Source organism: Tauraco erythrolophus, chromosome 2, assembly GCF_009769465.1.
Source record: "Tauraco erythrolophus isolate bTauEry1 chromosome 2, bTauEry1.pri, whole genome shotgun sequence".
In the NCBI taxonomy this organism is placed as follows: domain Eukaryota; kingdom Metazoa; phylum Chordata; class Aves; order Musophagiformes; family Musophagidae; genus Tauraco; species Tauraco erythrolophus.
The window spans coordinates 124,015,452-124,034,132 of NC_141466.1; the positions used below are offsets into that span (position 1 = coordinate 124,015,452).

Sequence of the window (18,681 nt, forward strand, 5' to 3'; positions counted from 1 at the left end):
TGCAAGTGTAGAGTGAAAAACCTCATAATGAAAAGCACAGGGAAAAGCATAAAATGTGACTGAAGATAATAACAAGTGCCTAAGGTATCATAGGATTATAAGAGTTAGGGGTCAACATCTTAATAACAAAGAAATAGCATCAAACTTAGATGACATACTAAAAGGAAACAAGAACCAAAGCATATTATTCAGCTCTGGAGTCCCCAGCACAAGAAGGACATGGAGCTACTGGAGCAGGTCCAGAGGAGGCCACAAAGATGATCGAGGGTTGGAACACCTCTGCTATGAAGACAGGCTGAGAGAGTTGGGGCTGTTCAGCCTGGAGAAGAGAAGGCTCCAGGGTGATCCTATTGCAGCCTTCCAGTACTTAAAGGGGCCTACAGGAAAGCTGGAGAGGGGCTTTTTACAAGGGCGTGTAGTGATAGGACAAGGGGCAACAGCTTTAAACTGAAAGAGGGGAGATTTTGACTAGATATAAGGAAGAAAGTTTTCACTCAGAGGGTGGTGAAGCACTGGAACAGGTTGCCCAGAGAAGTTGTAGATGCCCCATCCCTGGAAGTGTTCAAGGCCAGGTTGGATGAGGCTTTGGACAACCTGGTGTAGTGCAGGTTTTCCCTGCCCACGGCAAGGGGGTTGGAACTAGATGATGTTTGAGGTCCCTTCCAACTCTAACCATTCTATGATTCTATGTTGATCTTGTTCTTCAGGATACTCATGGATACAAAACAGATATTGGCCATTTATGATCTTCACTGATTTAATTATTTCATTAATAAGAAGGAATTTTTTCCCTTCACTGGTGAATATGAATATAGAAAACACAAGCAACTGCAAACTGTAAATTGCATACATGCTGGTGTGAACGAACAACTTCGGATTTGGAAAAACAAAGTAACATATAGAACAAAGGAAACAAAACTTCATTTTCAACATTACATCAAAGTATGCAAGCATCATTAAGAACTTGGAAGGACTACACGAAGTCACACAGTTTTCACTAGTAATTAAAACAGATGATACTTAAGCTATAATTTAGCACCTTATAGTGTGTCAAATGAAGAAATGCAAAACTGCATCTAAAGAGTCAAAACACCAGTTTTACATGTAGAATATTTAGTAGGCAATTAAAGCCCTCTCAGCTTCTCCCTTTCTCCACAATAACTTCTAAATAAAACAGTTTTTGTCTGAAGTACCTTCGCAGAAAACAGACAATGTTCAAAACCTCCACTCTAAAGACCAAGCAATAAAACATTGGTCCAGCAAAACAGAGAATTAATCACTGGCTGACCTACATAAAAATAGGAACAGACAGTTACTTCACAAGAAGATATTAACTTGACTTAAAGCCATATCAAAATATAATTTGCTATATATAGGTATACTCTCATGAGGCTGCTTTCAATTATGCCAATTTAATTCTCAGCATTTCCAGGTACTATAAAACCAAAAAGAACTTGAGAGCTTCAGCAAACAGCTCTCTAGAACAATCCCAGTAAATACTCTGCCAAGTTAATTGGTAGTTCAAGACCTCTCTCCAAAACTAACAGAAACAGTCAAAAAATTAGTTCTATTCTCTATAGAACTTTCATGCCACTGGCTTGATGAGGGGTGTGAAAGGTAGGCTTTTTTCCTCTGCATTGGTTTTTACATACACTTTAGCCTGTTGTGGAAATTACTGTCACTTAAAGGAATACTACTTATTACCATGCTTGCAAATTTAAACTTATTTTGGAGTAATTTTCAAAAAGCTAAAAGCAAGTGTTATCAACACCTGCAGAATCAAAAGCTCTACACCTCATAAAAACATGATTTAGGACAGTGCAAACAAACAAACAAAAAAGAGTAAAACTAAGGGTGGCCCAGTCTTCTGAAGTTTCTGAACTTCCTGATTTTGCTTCTAGCAAGATGATCAGATGTAGCATTGAAAGCCCTAACTACGGGCAGGAAGAACACTGATAATCATTAGATCAGTTTCACACTACTACTCCTCAGCAACACTGTGAGTACTAGAAAGGAGTAATAAAACTTCTCTTTGCAGAGGGTTCTCCAAAAGCAGAGAAGGAGCTATAGTAGTCACAGAACCCCTAGCAGAGAAAACAAACCTCCTCCCTAACTTCTGCGAGAAATGGCTACAGGCCTGCTTGTAACTGATCAGATTATATCTCGCACACGTACCGGGCTGAGGCAAATATGAAAGGTGAGAACCTGGTTGGAAATGAAATGGAGCATGTTACCCTCTGACAGCAATCAACAAACATACAAATTAATGCGTTTGTTCCCAACATCTGTGAAAGCTCCTTTGCCACAAACTGTTCACCGACTTGTGCAAGCAAAGAACAGGGGATCAGTATCAGTCAAAGTAAATTTAGGAGGCTTCACTTTTTGCAGGAGGTTTAGACGTAGCAGATGCACTGTGCTGCTGGCAAGTGGTATTTGTAGAGGGAAAAGAAAACAGCAAAGATACATTCTAGAAATGAAGATGACAGATTATACCACATCATATAACAGTATTATGCTACTTACTGTAAAAGACTAATTCAGTTGAATACAGTTTCCTATTCACAGGACAGTTGTAAATACTCAAGAACAATGTGACCAGTGCATCTTTCTCAACCAACTGGCTATCCTAAGTTTTTAAACAGTGTGTTCAGTAATGAGCGAACTGCAAAGCTGAAAGCTTTGGGAATAGACATTTTTAAATGGATCTACGAAGGTGTGGAGGAAAAAGCAAGCTGATGCAGCTGTACTGCATACAACAGCCTACTAACAGTTTAAAAGAGTCCAACTCCCTTGAGGTGGAATGTTTAAGTATCAATTCGGAGCACATCACCAATTCACATAGGCTATGCCACCAGGACTTGAAGTTTCAGGCAAGTCACACGGGTCGATGCACAGTACTTGTTCAAACAGTGTAAGAGCACAGAAACAGGTCACATAAGTAGATGCTGTCACCAGCTGTTCTCCCATTTAAGAAATAGTTTAACATCACTTAGTGAAATAAAGGGAAATCTGAGTTTGAAAGAAAGGAGTTAAGTGTCTTGTGGCTGGCCAACAAAAAAAAAGAGAAAATGGAAACAGTACATCAAAAGATCACAAAGGAAAAGTAGACAATAAAATGTCAGTCACATTCTATCACAAGAACATTGTGACTGAAGAACATTGTAAAGAATTGTGTAAAGGACAAGTATCTGAAAACAGAAAAGAATTCAAAAATGGGATGGGATTTGATTTCGTGAACTGACAACAGAAAACAATCAAGGAGGCAAAGACATAAAACTGGGCAGGATACACAAACCAAAGGAAGAAGCAGACCACATGGAAGGGGAATTGTTGCACAGATACAGAATGGGCAAAATAGAGAATGCATTCCAGCATTCTTAACCATATCTAATAGTTAACACTAGTCTTAATACTTACTTTTTTTTTTCCAAAAGGAAAATGACTTCATTAGAACTTATAGCTGTCAGCTATTAAATTAAGACATTTTAACAAGCTTTGATTTAGTTTATGCCACTCAAGGACTGATGAAGAATTCAGTAAAGAATAAAGATGAGTCATGTGGTTTGAAAACAGGCCCTACCAACACTGTGATCCACTACAGAGGGATCAAAACCATTGTAATTAAAATATCAAGAATTTTACAAAACATTAAAAAGGTCTTCCAGGCACTACCAGCTTCCATTCTAACTAAATACTTAGAATTTCCAGCAAATCAGGAATTTATTTTCTGAAAAAGACGCACTGTAGATTTCCAAAGTCTGCCAATTATCATTATTATAACATTCCCAATCAAAGGAAAGCAAAATGAAACATAGTAAAACACAGAAAAATAACACACTGCTTTCGATGAAGGTTTTCACTGCTACGGAATATTCCAGAATCTTGGAACAGTTTCCTTTCTATGACCTGTGTCATGGAGAAAACAACGACTTCTTTTTTTAATCATAATACAGAAGTGGTGTCCAGTCAGGAGCTGGTTATATAAAGTAATACTCAAATGCAATTATAGAATATTTTAGGTCAAGTTCTTGAGGACAGGAGTTGACTTGCTTCTTACATTTATGTACAGGAACGCAAATATTTAACATTCAGTATTAGAGACATCTAGCACTTTTGGTCCAAGCTAATAAAAGCATACTCAAAAGATTAAATTCTAATTCCAACCCAGTTTCAGTAGCTTATAAACAATCATATGTCAAATACTTGAAGAATTACCCAAAATCTCATTTACTTATAGATGCTAACATTATTTTCATAAAGATTCATAGCACTTGCCAAAGAAAAGGTTCCTTCATCCTGTCAGGAATCAAAGCTTGTTAAGCTTTGTAATAGCAAGACAATTAAAACAGCTGTCCTGAAGAGCTATAAATTTTCCTAAGTTGTAAATGTACATAAAAGGAAGCATAAAAGTACACACAAAGCAGCATTAGAAAAATTACTGCTATTTATACAGTCCACGGGTCCCAAAAGTAGTCAAGTAGATGCACCCCTGCAGAGCCCCAGTGACTTCCAGTAGTAATTACCGGTTGCTCTGGAGACTCACAATCCAGAGTCTAGTCATCCTAGCCAAGGCAGAGAACAAATAACTGCATCCATTCCCCAAAGACTATTTGACGCAACTGTGCATGCATAGGTAATCTGCCCACAGAGCCACAGGCTACCATCTTATCTCTCCATAGGCCACACTTGCAAAAATTTACAGCTTGCAAACCTTAAAGGCAGCATATAACACGTACACATTTGTGCACCAGTCTGTAAGATGAACTGCAAATCAAAGAACTCTTCTAATTTTAAAATAAGTGTTTTAACTGCTCTTTGCAAGATGCTGGGTAAGATGGATTGACTTCACAAAACATCTATGATGCTGCACAGATGCTAAACAATACCTCTGGGAAAGCAGTCGAGATAAAACTGTTGCTGAAAACCACCCACTTGCTCACTCAGTCCAACTCTTGCCAGTTTTTCTGGAATCTTTAGCTGCTCTGCCCCCTACTATAGAGCGTTTACAGTACTACTACATCATCACATACGATGCCTAAATCTTAAACCACCATCTTCTACTTCCCCATAATTTTAGTCCCTTTTACTCATGTGACTTTTTGTCTTCTCACCAAGAAAGGGAATCTGGCAACCTTCTAGCTCAGTGTTCATTTTTTTCAAGGTCTCTCAACAGAGAATTTTTCAGAACTGAGCTCTGGCAAACTCAGCTGCACCAACACTAGAGCAGGACTCTAACATTCAGCACAACATGAGATTCAAAATTACCAAGCTTTCATATTTTATAAATTACATTTGTCATTAACCTGATTTTTCAATGCACTGTCTGAAATAAAAAACTAACACCAGCAGTACTCAATGCAAATGCTTTAATCTTGTTACCAAAATAAACAAACTTCTTGTTTGAATAAAATATTTCAGGAAAACTACCACGATTTTTAAGAGAATTACTGAAGTTTAATTTTACTAGATATTGCTATGAAGAACAGTGATTAGAGTGCTAAAATAGTTTACTTAAATATAAAAATCAAGTCTATTTATTAATATGGCATTTTTTGTTACTGCTGTTTAGAAGCTCTCCTATTTATCATTATTTTTGTCTAGAATTGTTAGCAGATCTACAAGCAATGAAGCTTTTATCTGAGAAATCTGTAAAGTGTTCCTTCAGCATTATCAACAAAATTGACCCATGACTGCTCAGACATCAAGGTGCTAAGCCTGATAAGTAGTGGCTCAATACTAAATTAAACTTCCCCACGAGACCATCGTTACATACACACCACTGAAAAAGCTCTTCAGTCATGATGCCTACAAAGCGCAAGCAGTTCTCCTTCACAAGCTCAAGCCTGAAGTCACATTCATGGAGTTTATTGGAGAAAAAAACTCATTTTGAAGTCCTCTCTGCTAGCCACAGTATCATTGAGCAGGGGGAATTCAAGTGACTTCTTTCACCTTCAGTGATGCTATTCAGAACCTAAGCAGTCAGCAGTGAAACAACAGTTGTTTTCTCTTTTACTACCTATTAAAAAAACACAAAACACCTGATAAATGTACACAGAAGAGCAATACACAGGGCAACAACGAGAAGCGGTAGAAAAAGATGAGCACTGTAGCTGAGGTCTTCCTTCTCAAAGTTTCCAGCTACTTAAAATAATGGGTAAAAGCTTCCATATTTGTCACAAACACACTGGTGGAAGAAAAGAAGTTCCAGAGCATTTAAAGATGATCCTAAGTTGTTATTCTTGCAAGAATCACAGCTGAATCCACTTTTCCAGTAGCTGGGTTTCTTCCCAGAAACGTATTAACCCTGGCTTTCATTTCTGGGCTTCCTATCTGTTACCCCATCCTTTTCTTTCCTGCCCCTCCCAAATTCTGACTGCAGTTCTTTAACTAACAAATGTCTTACTACATTTTTTCAATTCCTACTGTACCCTAGACAATGATATAAAGTGTTTGTGAACTTCATGTTGATGGCATAAGCTTTTTAAAAACAGGCACAACTTTCTGGAGAAGTTCCGGTTCTTTGCCTTAGCAGTTTTCTTAAAAACGTCCATCAATGCAGGCTTCACAAATTCACCTGAGCATATGAACTGGCACAACCTGTTTACAGCTTGGAAGCCAAGATTTTTATTGGCAGTTCATGAACAATGCTGTCCTTTAAACCAAAGCATTTAAAGGGTTTTTGAGATTTCTTTACTGCAGTTAAGGATTACTATTTATTTGTTAGGGATTCTTCCTTAATTGTGGGACAGAGTGCCAACAACAGTGCCAACTGATTGCCAAGTTACCAACAAGTCAGACAGTCTTCAGCCTGTTTTGCACCATCTACATAGTCTTCCCAAGCAGTTAAAGTAACAATGCACTTGAGGCTGTGCTAGGTACAATCTAAAATCAATACATAAAACATTTTAATAGTCTTTTGTTTGTGAAAAAGGCCTAATGAAGTATAGTTACCAGATTAAAATTTTCAGGCTACGCATTTAGAAAGCTACATAAAATGTCAAGATTAAATTTTCCTATTTAAAAGAACTGTCACTCAAAAAATTACTCCAGTTGAAAGATGAGGGGTTTATTCCTAGACACACTTGAAACTCAAAAAAAAAAACCCTCTCCACAGACTTCTGTCATTCCAGTTATATAGAACAGACCTGAATAGGACGACAAGCCATAGTTTAAGTTCAACCCTGGTTAAACTTACCTCGATATTCAATGTTACTATGGAAATATAGTATTTCACATGGTGACCAAAATAATCCAGCTACATCGTACGTCACGCAGAATATATTGCTTCCAGTCCTGTACTTAAATCACTACGAAATGATTAATTTCAAGTCATTTAAGTTCCCTGATCATTGATCCAGGGAAACAGCAGTGAATACATTCCCAAAATGCTCAAATTGGTACAGTGAAAGATCTACCTATTCCAAATTAAAAGATGTTGATCCATATCCAAGTCAGTCCCACTTCATTCAGCAGAGCAAGACAATCTTTGTAGCACATCTGTCTCAAACGGCTGTTGTCAAGACTACTGACATCTAAAAACTGAATAGCTTTTATGGGATATAAAAGGCCCATTTCCAGGTCTAATCTCCAAGTCAATTTAAGTGCCTAACACAATGCTACAAAGATGTTGAAAGAAAGTAGTGTATGACCAAGCTTTCAACCACTGCACACCACCACATGCCTTAAGCCAGGCAGAGTACAGTAAGTTTTCCAGTGGTTGCATTCTAACTCCAATAATTCATCAGCCCAAAGACCTCAAAATTCGTAGCAATTAATTTGATTTAGACTTATTTTCAGAGCTACAAACATATTATCCATTTCTGACACCACATACTAATGTTAGTATAACAAACAATAAAAAGGGCCTTGGGTAAGTTATTACCCCGCCATGACCTCAACCTTTTTCATTTGTAGAACAAGGACAATATTTACCAGCTTCACAACAGCACAGCAAGATAAGCTCTTATGGTCTTTCAGGAAGAAAGAACATGTTTAAGTAATTTATATAATCAAGTCAGCCAATAAAATTCTTACAGTTTCCAGGAGTTCCAACCTTTTTTCCCCTCTTTTAATTAACAGGGGCATGCAAGTAAAACAAGGCACTTATTTTCTTACAATATCCTGCTCAGAAGGTTCCAACTGCGTAACCTTTAAGCATAAGCACTTTTCACTCCTCTCTCTTGAGGCAGATCCATGCCTCTCATCATTCCTTCCCCATCACTTCAATCTTTACTCCCCCATCCTTGCAGTGCTTGCTTCTCCAGAAGCAGAGGAGTTTGAACGTGACAAGGACATCTAACAGTAGCACTTTCCCTATTTCTGCTGATGATTCTGGCAAGGAACTAGCATGTAGGAAGCACGGGAACAGCCGGCCCTCTTTGCCCCTGTGATCTTTCTGTAGGGAACACACAGGAATAAACAAGCTTAGGAAAAGAGAAAAGCATATAGGCCAGAAGAAAGAAAGGATAACAAAATAGGAAAATGTGTCACTAAATAAACTGGCTGCTAATCAACAAAGAGCAGTGCAGTGTAATTTTTCTACCCAGAGGAGGGAGAACAGGCTTAGGAGGAAAGAGGAGCAGCAAGGAAATCAAGAGCAAATTGTTTTCAAGAAGTCATATATTAGCTCGAATTACAAAAAAGTTTTTCCTATGAACACAATTTTTGGTCATCATTTCATGTAACTAAACCAAAGCCTTAACAGTTTAATGCTCAACCACCATCGAGACGTACAACATTTTAGGAGAGGATACAGTTTTCTTTAACAAAACTCAGCTAAATCTAGGCAGTAAGAAAGGAGAGGGAAAGCAAAATAAATCTTTTATTATCAGGGAAATCAAAGCAATGTTAAAAAAATCTTATGCAAGTGTAATTTACTAATTACAGTAGGAGAACACTATTAGGCATACCTACAATTACTAAAAGCTATTCCTTCTGCAACACTGCCAGGTAAGCACTGATTCAACACCCAGCTGCAAGAAAGCGTCAAGATCTTCATTGCTACATTCATTTCCCTTGTAAGTATGCATTATGCCAAGAAAAACAGGTAAATAATTTTCTTATAGTAGCCTGGCTACACCTTAACAACATCTTGTATGTTTGTATGTCTTTCTGACATACAAAAATGCGGGAAACGAGGAGGCAGAAGCAGATCAAGAAATAGTTTGGCGCTAAAATGTGCCATTTCTGCCTCATTTGTTTCCCCAGAAATACCAGATTTACTTAGGCCTCCTTTTCTAGCACTGATCAAGAGAACACAGCCCTGTCTTCTTTAAGATATGAATAGCAAAAAAAATTTTAGATGTTATAAATCTCAGTCTCTTAAAGCTTCCCTTTTAATGCTAAGTCAGATGCCTTAGAATAGGAATATTCCGAAGCTCCTGAGGCATGCCCACCTCAAACCATTTTCCCTTAACTACTCAATTTCATTCCTCTCTATTGTTAAACTAATAGTTTAACCATATAAAGATGGAATTCTACTTCTGCCACAGAAACAGTGAAAAAAATACAATTACTTTATAAAAGTCTCTTGTCTCCTCCATCAACATGACCTATCTTCCTTTGTGGATCATATTTAAGTAAACTTACATATTCAAATTAGCCTCTAAACTTTACCTCTGAAAATCACTTCCAAAGTAAAATCTTTGATTAAACAAACTGGCTTTAATAAGCCTACCAAATACTTTTCAAGACCTACACCATGAGCATCACGGTTTGAATCTTAGACCAGTTATTCCACCTGTGGCAGAAGACCACCAGTAGGCTGTAAGACATACGACCATGTGAGTGCCTCTCAGTTCCTGCCACCTGTTACAAAACTGAACTAACTTTTCAGATGTTTGTAACAATAGCAGTGAAATTATGATTTGGTAATGGAATAAACTAGCTTTTTCTTCAGCCAAGAATCAACTTATTTGATACCCTCCCTTCTTAACAGTAAACAATGGCTCAAGATGGTCTTCTGGTTTGTTTGGGTTTTTTTTGTTTTATTGGGAAAAATGTTTTAGTGGTTCCTGGCTTCGGTAATTTAGAAACACTGTTAGATCAGCTTCAGCTGAAGAAAATGCACCAGAAGCACCACTACTCAAGTAAAGTAAGTTACAACAACTGAACAGAGTCTAGCTAAGAAGATGGGCGCACTACGTAACATCGTTTGGGTGACTCCTGTGGCATTCTCTATCTTCTGTCTCACAACCATAAAGCTCAAGAGCTGGACATAAACCAGAATGTGGACCATTCCAAGAAAACAGAACTTATCCATCTAAAATCAAGATTGTTTAACAGCATTTATTTGTGCTATTTGCCTTTTTCTAGCAAGTTTTTCCTATGAGTAGTATTTTCTAAGTCAACTCTGACAGAAATAGCATATCACCATCACTTTTAACACTATGTAATGGACTCATCATCTTACGCACTCTGCCCAATAGACTATTTTAGAACTGGCTATACCAAAACATCCAGAACTACACTCTTTGACTCATTAGATGTTTATGTTTTGTCTTAAGCTACCTACTATGAACACAACAATGCTTTCACCTCCTTCCTCACTGCAACTGTCAGCTCTCTGGTCCTGTAAGAACACAAAAGAAATATTACCCCAAACTGTGAAAAAGAATTGCTCTCTTCTCATAAAGTAAAGGTTGAAACAAGGTCTACTCTACTTCTTCATTAAAAGTGAACTCTTTCAGTGAAAACATCCACAGGGTAATGACAGTAAAAAGAACGGCAACTTAAATGAATTTTTTTTTTTAATGTTTATCAGCTGTTTAGTTTTGCTTGATTTTCAGACTACAAGGCACCTAAGAGCAGGTGTTATCAGAACCAGTGTACTGACACAGCTACAGTGAAAACTCTCCTGGTATTGTTACTGCTTATGTGAGCAAATGAACACCTTTACTGGTAGAGATAATCTCCAGCATACGTTTTTTCTCAGCATCTGTATTTACACATTGCAACTGATCATGCGCAAATACTGTTCAAGAAGTCACAGAGTCATAACATGGTTATAACATCAGGAGATGCTAGGACGGCTTTAGTTACAACAAAACAGAGAAAAAAAAATAACCAAAGTTAATCACACATGAAAGTTAGGTTCATTACAGATCACTAATATGCATACAGGCATCATGGTTAAATCACATTTTCTTTCTTTTTACACATGTTAGCATATCTCATATCAGGTAAGTCTGAGAACAAAACTTTCCCAGAAGATCCAACTAACAGCAATATGAGCACAACTCATGTGTGGAAGACGATCACTGTTCATCTATACATTCATGGCAATTAGCAGTGTTGCAACCATGGCGTAATGCCTAATCATAACTTTTTCCTTGTTATGTCTCAACTTCATTAATACCTTGTTCTCAGAACACGAGCCTTCTTTTCTCACAGTCTTAATGCACTCCAAGACTATGTGAAGGCATTCAGTAAACACATTTAGTCCCCAATTAAAACCAAACCTTTAGGCATTTCAAAATATTTCTCCAAATGTGCATCTAACCAACATTAAAGCGCCCACACAAAGACAGCCTGAGCACGGCGCATCACCTTCTGTTAAAACTTCATTTTTTTAAAAGAAAGACTGCAATCCCCTGCTTCAAAATAAAGTGAAACACATTTTTGGGTCCCTGGCTCTGTGAGGTCTAATGTGAAAGGTGATAAACAGCTGGGCCTTGCTCTTAAAGGGTTAAGAATGAAAAAGTTTAAACCACTTATATTTCTCTGGCTGTAAAACCAAAATATTGCCAAAGTCTTCCTACAGCCAGAGTACTGGATAATTTAGGCTAAAATAAATGTTTATTAAAAAAGGGCGTTGATTTCTTGGCAGTGGTGAAAAGCAGGAGACACCCCTAGTGTCGACGTAAAACACTACAGGACTCCATACTGTATCTCTGCGTTAATTTTACGGCAGTAAAAGGGAAATTTAAATCACCATAATTTAAAAAAAAAAAAAAAAAAAAAAAAACCACAGAGCAACTCAAATACACACACCTGGACATCTCACACACCTTCCTGCAGCCTCAAAGCTACATGCCTATCATATTTGAAAGGTCAGCTCGCCAAAGCCGCGCCAATTCAAGTCTACATTATCCAGCCCATCTCCCTGCCATGGGCTACGTGCATTACAGCTTTCCGGTCTGCACATGAACCGAAAAACGCTGCTGCACCGAGGGGGCGGAGGGAATCCTCTATCGAGATGGCCAAACAACCCCCGCAAGACACCGCCGCCACCGCGCTATGGATACATCTGGAAAACAGATGAAGCGCGGCCCGGGCAGGCTAACCCCGGGATTACGGGGAAGGGGAAGCGCGTCCGTGGGCGGGGGTGAGGCGAGGGGGTGCCGGGGAGCGAGACGGGGAAGGAGAGAAGGGGAAGGGCGAGCGCTGCCGGGGCGGAGGAAGGGAGGGAGGGAGCGCGGAGGCGGCGGAGCGCACGGGGGCGAGGCGGCGGCCGTGGGCGGCTGAGGGGAAGCGGGGGGACGAGCCTGTCCCCGGGGAGAGCCGGAGGGCGGCCGCAGCGGCGGCCCACAGGGAGGGAGAGGGAAGCCCGGTGAGGCGCTCGCCCGCGGGAGGACGTGGACGGCTCGGGGGCGGGAGGCGGAGGAGCCGGGTCAGGGGCAGGGCAGGGCAGCGGCAGCGAGGCGGAGCGGCGGCCGGGCCGGGCCGCAGGGCCATTAACTCGCCCCCCGCCCCCGCGGCCCGGCCCGGTCTGGAATATTCCGGCGGGGCGGGAGCGAGGGGCTCGGCGGGAAGGGGGAGCGAGGGAGGGTCCTCACCATGGCGGCGGGTGGGCGTCAGGCGTCTCCCCCGCAGCTGAATCCACCGAGCCCGGCCTCGCTGTCCGTGTTCAGCGCCGCCGCCGCGCCCGCCGGCTCCGCTTCGCTCCGGCTCCGCTCCCGTTCCCGGTTCCCTCACTGCGGCACTGGCTCCCGCTGACCCGCGGCGGCGCGCGCAAGAGGCGAGAGAGGGGGCGCGCGCGGCGCTAACGCTTCGCAGCGGGGGCGGAGCCTCCCACATCCGGGCACCCGCCGCGCGGAGCGGCGCCCTCGCAGGGGGCGGGGCGGGGCCGTGACGTCAGCCGGCGAGGAGGGGGAGGGAAGGGGCGAGGAGGGGAGTACAAAATGGCGGCGGGGCGAGGGCGGGAGGGCGTGCGGGGGGCGGTGTGGGTAGGCGGGAGCTGTTTTTTTGCGTTCTCGGGTTGCGGAATGAAGCCTATGTGGGCACTGGGATGTGGGAGTCTTGGCTGAGGGATTGCTCTGCCAGGAGAAGGCTCTTTTGCATGGCCGTGTGGGTTGGGTGTTGCCACAGGACAGGCCTGTACTTGTTCCTTTAGGCCCCTTCCTGGGGAAGGGTTCCCTCAGGTGCTCTGGGGGCTTTTAGAGCTGTTGGTTGTCCTTTTTTTTTTCCACACACCCTCTGCTGAGGCTGGTCCCCCTCAGCTGCCTTATAAGCCGTGCTGCTGGAGCTCCTGTTCCTCTAGCTTGCTTTCTTGTTCCTTGTGTTGCTTTTGCTCTCTGCAAAAGAAAAAGAAAAAAGCTATAGGAAGAGAGAAAGCTCAGCACAGGTGGGCCTTTGGAAGTGTGGCTCTGAGAGAGGCCGGCTCTTCCTGTGTTCTGACTACTACTTTCCTCAAGTTTTTCATGCAAGAGGCTATCGAGGTTGGAAGGTGCTCAGTGCTTAACAGATTTTAGGAGATTGTGTTTCAGTAGCCTTAATAGTTAATTATACAAAACTGAAGGAATTGTGCTGAGATAATTTTTAAAAGTGTTTACATGAGTATTTGTGGCTTTATGCTGGCAGTTAATGCTTTGTACCCTGGATCATTTACAAAATAAAACTACTGATACAGTTGAATACAAACTATGATGCAGCCTTAGTAACCCCTTTAAGGCAAGATTTAGGGCAATGCAACTGCTTCCATAAGTAAGGCTGACCCTCAGGGAGTGATCTCTTTATATTGTAAAATTTTAAGTAGGCCAGATGACACCTTTAAAAAGCTCTGTGAAGGGTAAAGTAAAATAGCAAGTAGAGATAGGTTGGTTTCACATTCCCTTTGCTGTTTTTGCCCTTCTTTCTGTGCTCGCTCTGCTGAATGTGTTTATTTTGGAGCACCATGACACAGCACATAACACTGTGACAAATGAAGTGGTGATGTGAAAATAATAATTACGTATAAAATATTATTGTGTTAATACTGCCAGAGAGAAGATTCAGTACCATGATGCTGCTATTTTTCAGGCATTTGCTATTTGGCTCACAATAGCTAGATACTTTGCCAGGGAAATGCAAATCTATCCTGCTGAGTTCAAGGTGAACGGCAACCTAATTTGTGGGAGAAGGGAAGACTGGATTATTATTTTAAAACCAGGTTAATTTTTTAAGACCATAGCTGAGCATGAGCTTTCCAGTCTAAAATGGTGATTTCCTCTCCCTGCAGCTTCTTCTGGAAAAGGAACTGCCTTGTCACTGTTGCCCTGTTTGTGGGAGTCTGAGCCGATCTAAGGCTAGCAAAGGTTACCTTAAGAATTCCTGGAGAATCCTGCAATCTTGGAATCAAATGCTGATGCGCAAATGCTCAGAGGAATGGGGAATCTCCAACATGGAAGCCTGCTTATGAAAATATATAAGTAAGGATGGCCATGAAGTCCAAGAACAGGTTAGAAGCTGTCGTTTAAAAGACTGAAGCAAAGCATGGCAATGTGCAGTTCTTAGAAATTATTAATGACTGGTGAAGGCTCTTTTCAAAAATGGATATTCAGCATGCCTTCATATCTGCAGAAAGGGATGGGCTTTACTGGAAGAACCAGGAGTGGAGCAGAGAGATTGCATTAAAAAATCTAGCAAAGTAAGTAAATTAAGAATATGGTGATGAGTGAGACTAAGTGGTGGCGAACAAGAGGTAATTTGCACCAGCAGAAAGCGAAACAAACACTAATGCATAACTGCAAGGTTTGAGTGAATAGCAAATCAGCAAAAAAGGCCTTGCTGGTAAGAACGTGGTAAAATGGTGTGATCCAGGGAAGGAATTTCCTGCCTTTTCTTACTAAGAGATACAGGTGGCCAGGACAACTCTTCTTTTCTGTTTTTTTGGGAGGGGGAGGTAGAATTCTAGTTCCCAGATTTCACTGAAAACTGATATTAAAACTGACTGGAGTCTAGCCAGAAATAAAAAAAAAAAATAACTTCAGATTTCCAAAAGAAAATTTCTGATGTAAAATAGTCTTGCTGCTTACATCTCTGTTACTGCAGCCTTATCTAGCAGGCGCAAATCTGGAGTAAAATCAGCTATGTGAAGTTGAATATGGCTAGAATTTGTATTGCAATGGGACTAAAATAAACAGAAATGAGGAATGCAATACCTTAATTATTACCTTTTTAAGTTCCAGGTAGAGACAGCCAAGAACTTAGAACAACATAATTTTTACCTTGTGATGCGGTTATGTCACTGCTCATGGTTTTGAACCTCTAGATGCCATACAAAGATGAGCTAATTGGGTTTTAATTCTTATTTCTGTTGTGTGAATGTGTCAAGGTAACTTTTATATCTGACTTCTAAAATAAGCTAAAAACTGCAAGATGGCATTTGTTAATATGTAGATAAGAGTCTAGAAAATTGTGACTTGCATTTGACACTTTAAGTTACATAATTTTTATTTCTGTCTAGTATTTTTGCAAATATTGATACTTGAATTTTTTTTTAAAGTAAGTTTCAGGCAATGCTGTATTTTGTCAGTTTCTGGTTTTTGTAAAGCTCCTCTGCAGCATAATTACAACCATTCAAACTAGGATAAATATGTATCTCCACAGAATTGGAAGCTGTTTCAGCTACAGATAAACAGGTGTGTAAACTCTGTACTTGTTTTGGTTCTTCAGTGTTATTAACAGTAATGACACGGCTTGCACAGGGCTTGACCTAATGTCTGGAAAACAATTTCCATGCTCCTGCTTATGTGTCTGGACTCTAGCTGCAGTTCTTTTCATAGCATGCTTCTTTTGAAGTGCTGTTTGTCTATAAGTTTTGATATTTTTTTTTTAATATAGCATGTGTCTTTGATCCCCCGAGCATATCCTTCTTTGTCTTGCCTCGTGCTAGTCTTCATATAAACATCCCTTGCTCACAAATGTAGCTGGATGCAATTTGTATGGAGCATTCCCCTCTCTGTAACCCAGGGTGAGAGCTGCCACCTAATTAATTAATCTTCTGCCTTGACCCTTAACAGGCTGTAAGAAGCTTTTCCCAGCAAAGCAGGTAAACTCTTGGGACAGTGCAGTAAAGCTTGAAAATACATGATTTTTCAAGCATATGTGTTCTGTGGATTCTTGTTGTGGTTTATAAAAACAAATAAACTCTTATTCTTCTATAATGCCCTAGAAGGAAAAAAGGAAAGCTACCTTTTATGAATTGGCTTTGAGGGAAAGTGCTTTCAGCCACAGTGGGTGGGGGAAGCCTTTTTAAAACAGAAAGCTATCCTTTCTCAGCGTGTTCAAATTGCCCTCTTAGTGCAGGTCCTGAACTCCCATGTCTGTAAAACCAATGCACCATATTTGTTAAACTCATCTCATTTGCAATAACAGGTGGAATAATAAGCAAATCTAAAGATACAATACTGACTAGAACTGACAAATGGTTGGAAAGGTAAAGTGCCTCTCATTGTCTCTCTCTTACACCTACATATGTCTTTTCAGTTGAAAGAAATCAGAGGGAGCCTGCCCTTATTTTCTTGCATTTTTTTGTGAGAGCATGTATAAATTGCCAAGGTTAGGGAGGAGAAGGAGATGATACTTTCCAGATGCAGTAAGGCACAGCTGAAAAAACTAGTCCAATGAAAGGGTTAGGGATGCAGGGGAACACTTCGCTCTCTACCTAGACAGTGAAGAACAGGACTCTCCTTAAGACCAGAAGAAGGGTGAGGGCCACAGAATCGTTGTGAAGCTGTAGGTTAATGGGGTGATTTTTGGTTACCTGTTGGTTCATTTTGCATCACTGCAGAAGGCTGGATTTCAAATCACAAGAGCAGGTGTGGATGTAAAGTTCTCTACCATGTGCACATTCACTGAAACAGTGGTTGTGAATGCTTCTGATTTATGGATGTTGCTGCCCAAGATGGTGTGATTTAAATGTCCTCATAGTAGAATTACTTCTTTGGGTGTCCTCAGCTCTTGGTGGTAATTAACAGCCCCCAGGACTTAAAGCTACAGATTGAAAATCATTGCATGAAACTTTTTTTCTCCTTCTTAACTGGGTTATGAAGAGTGGTCTTCTGACTTCCTAGACTTGCTGCCAGTTATGGCTAGAATAAACTGGGGATAAAAATGCTTTCTGTGTCTTTGACCCTGTAATTGTATCACTATATCATATAGCTCTCTGCAGAATCAATATATGGAAACAATTTGCAAGAAATATTGAGACTAAAAGGTTACATTGTCCTTGAGACCCTGCTGTTGGCATAATAATTTCATGTAGTGATCTCATTTGCCTAGCAGCTGATAAGATTTCTTGATGGCAGCCAGCTGTAGCTGGGGTTGGTATAATTGGCTGTTTTTTTCTGATACATTTGTTCTGGGAAGCTCTGCTAAAAGCTGTGGGCTGACTGCTCAAAGACCTCACAACAACTGGAGGTAAATGCTGCAAGCACGAGTAGTGTTTGATTTTTCACTGATCTGCTCGTCTACCACCGTTGCAAAGGCTTATTGCTTTTGTCTAACTTGGCTAGAGATACACGTGTATCAGTGTGACTTACTTGTGAAGCTCTTATCTTCCTGCAGTAACTGATTAGGCAGCAGAAATTGGCCTGTGCAGGATATTAATGAGCTATTAATGTATGTAACTTCAATCTTGGGGAAACAATCACTTGAATTATTTTAAGGTGGTACCTGTTTTGTAACTGGTCATGTGTTGGCCGACTGGTTCAGGTTCGGGCCAGTACAAATTCTGAAGATGGTGACTCATGCAGCAAACTGAACCAATAATTTAATAGTGACACAACAGAGTCTGAACTGAAACAACGTCAAAAGGTCTTAATTTGTTCTTTCTTTTTCTTGTGGCAGAGAGAAAACTGGGGAATTGCTTGGTTGTTGATCCCCTAAGCTTGAGTTGGGGACAAATTTTGAATAGCAGTAAGTAATCTGACTCTTTCAAAACTAATCAAAATAGATGTTGTCATGTAGAGTACCTTTTAGCATATCATAGTATGTGTTGTGGGAAGTTTAATGAATGTAATATGAAGCTCTGTGTCTATTAACCCTTTTTGTTGTTATGGAAGAGACAAATAATTGCATTAGTATGATATGATGAACTGCATCCATCTTAGGTGTGCGTTTTTCCATAGCTTTGATTGCCATGATCTCAGTGCTCATGTAATATGTTTTTGTTTGCAGTGCCATCGTCTGTGTGAAAAAGTAAGTAGCTTGTTAGAGCTTTCAAGGAAAACATGATGCAACGTGATCACTTGTATTCATGTAAATGTTCAAGGACCCCTCAGCTGAGGAGATGTGACTGCACTGAGTTAAGTGCTGCACACATGAGTCTCCACTTTGTTCCTCTGCTCTGTGCAGAGACTTTCTTGGAAGTTCCTATTGAGCACTGTGTAGTTTGTAGTTTCAGTTTGAGAAATAGGATAGAGTATAAGCCCATGTCCTAGCTAGGTCTGTTTGCCACAGGATGTGACTTTTTTCAGAAGG

General features: G+C 40.5%; 1 protein-coding gene across 1 annotated transcript in view; it reads right to left on the bottom strand.

Moving 5' to 3' along the window:
* PPP3R1 (protein phosphatase 3 regulatory subunit B, alpha) overlaps positions 1-12,857 on the bottom strand; it is a 41,421-nt gene extending 28,564 nt beyond the window's left edge. The window contains exon 1 of the mRNA XM_086631877.1: positions 12,777-12,857. Coding sequence (XP_086488003.1) covers positions 12,777-12,779 — 3 coding nt within the window. The 5' untranslated portion in view covers positions 12,780-12,857. The remainder of the gene's footprint in view (positions 1-12,776) is intronic.
* Between the last annotated feature and the right edge of the window lie 5,824 nt (positions 12,858-18,681).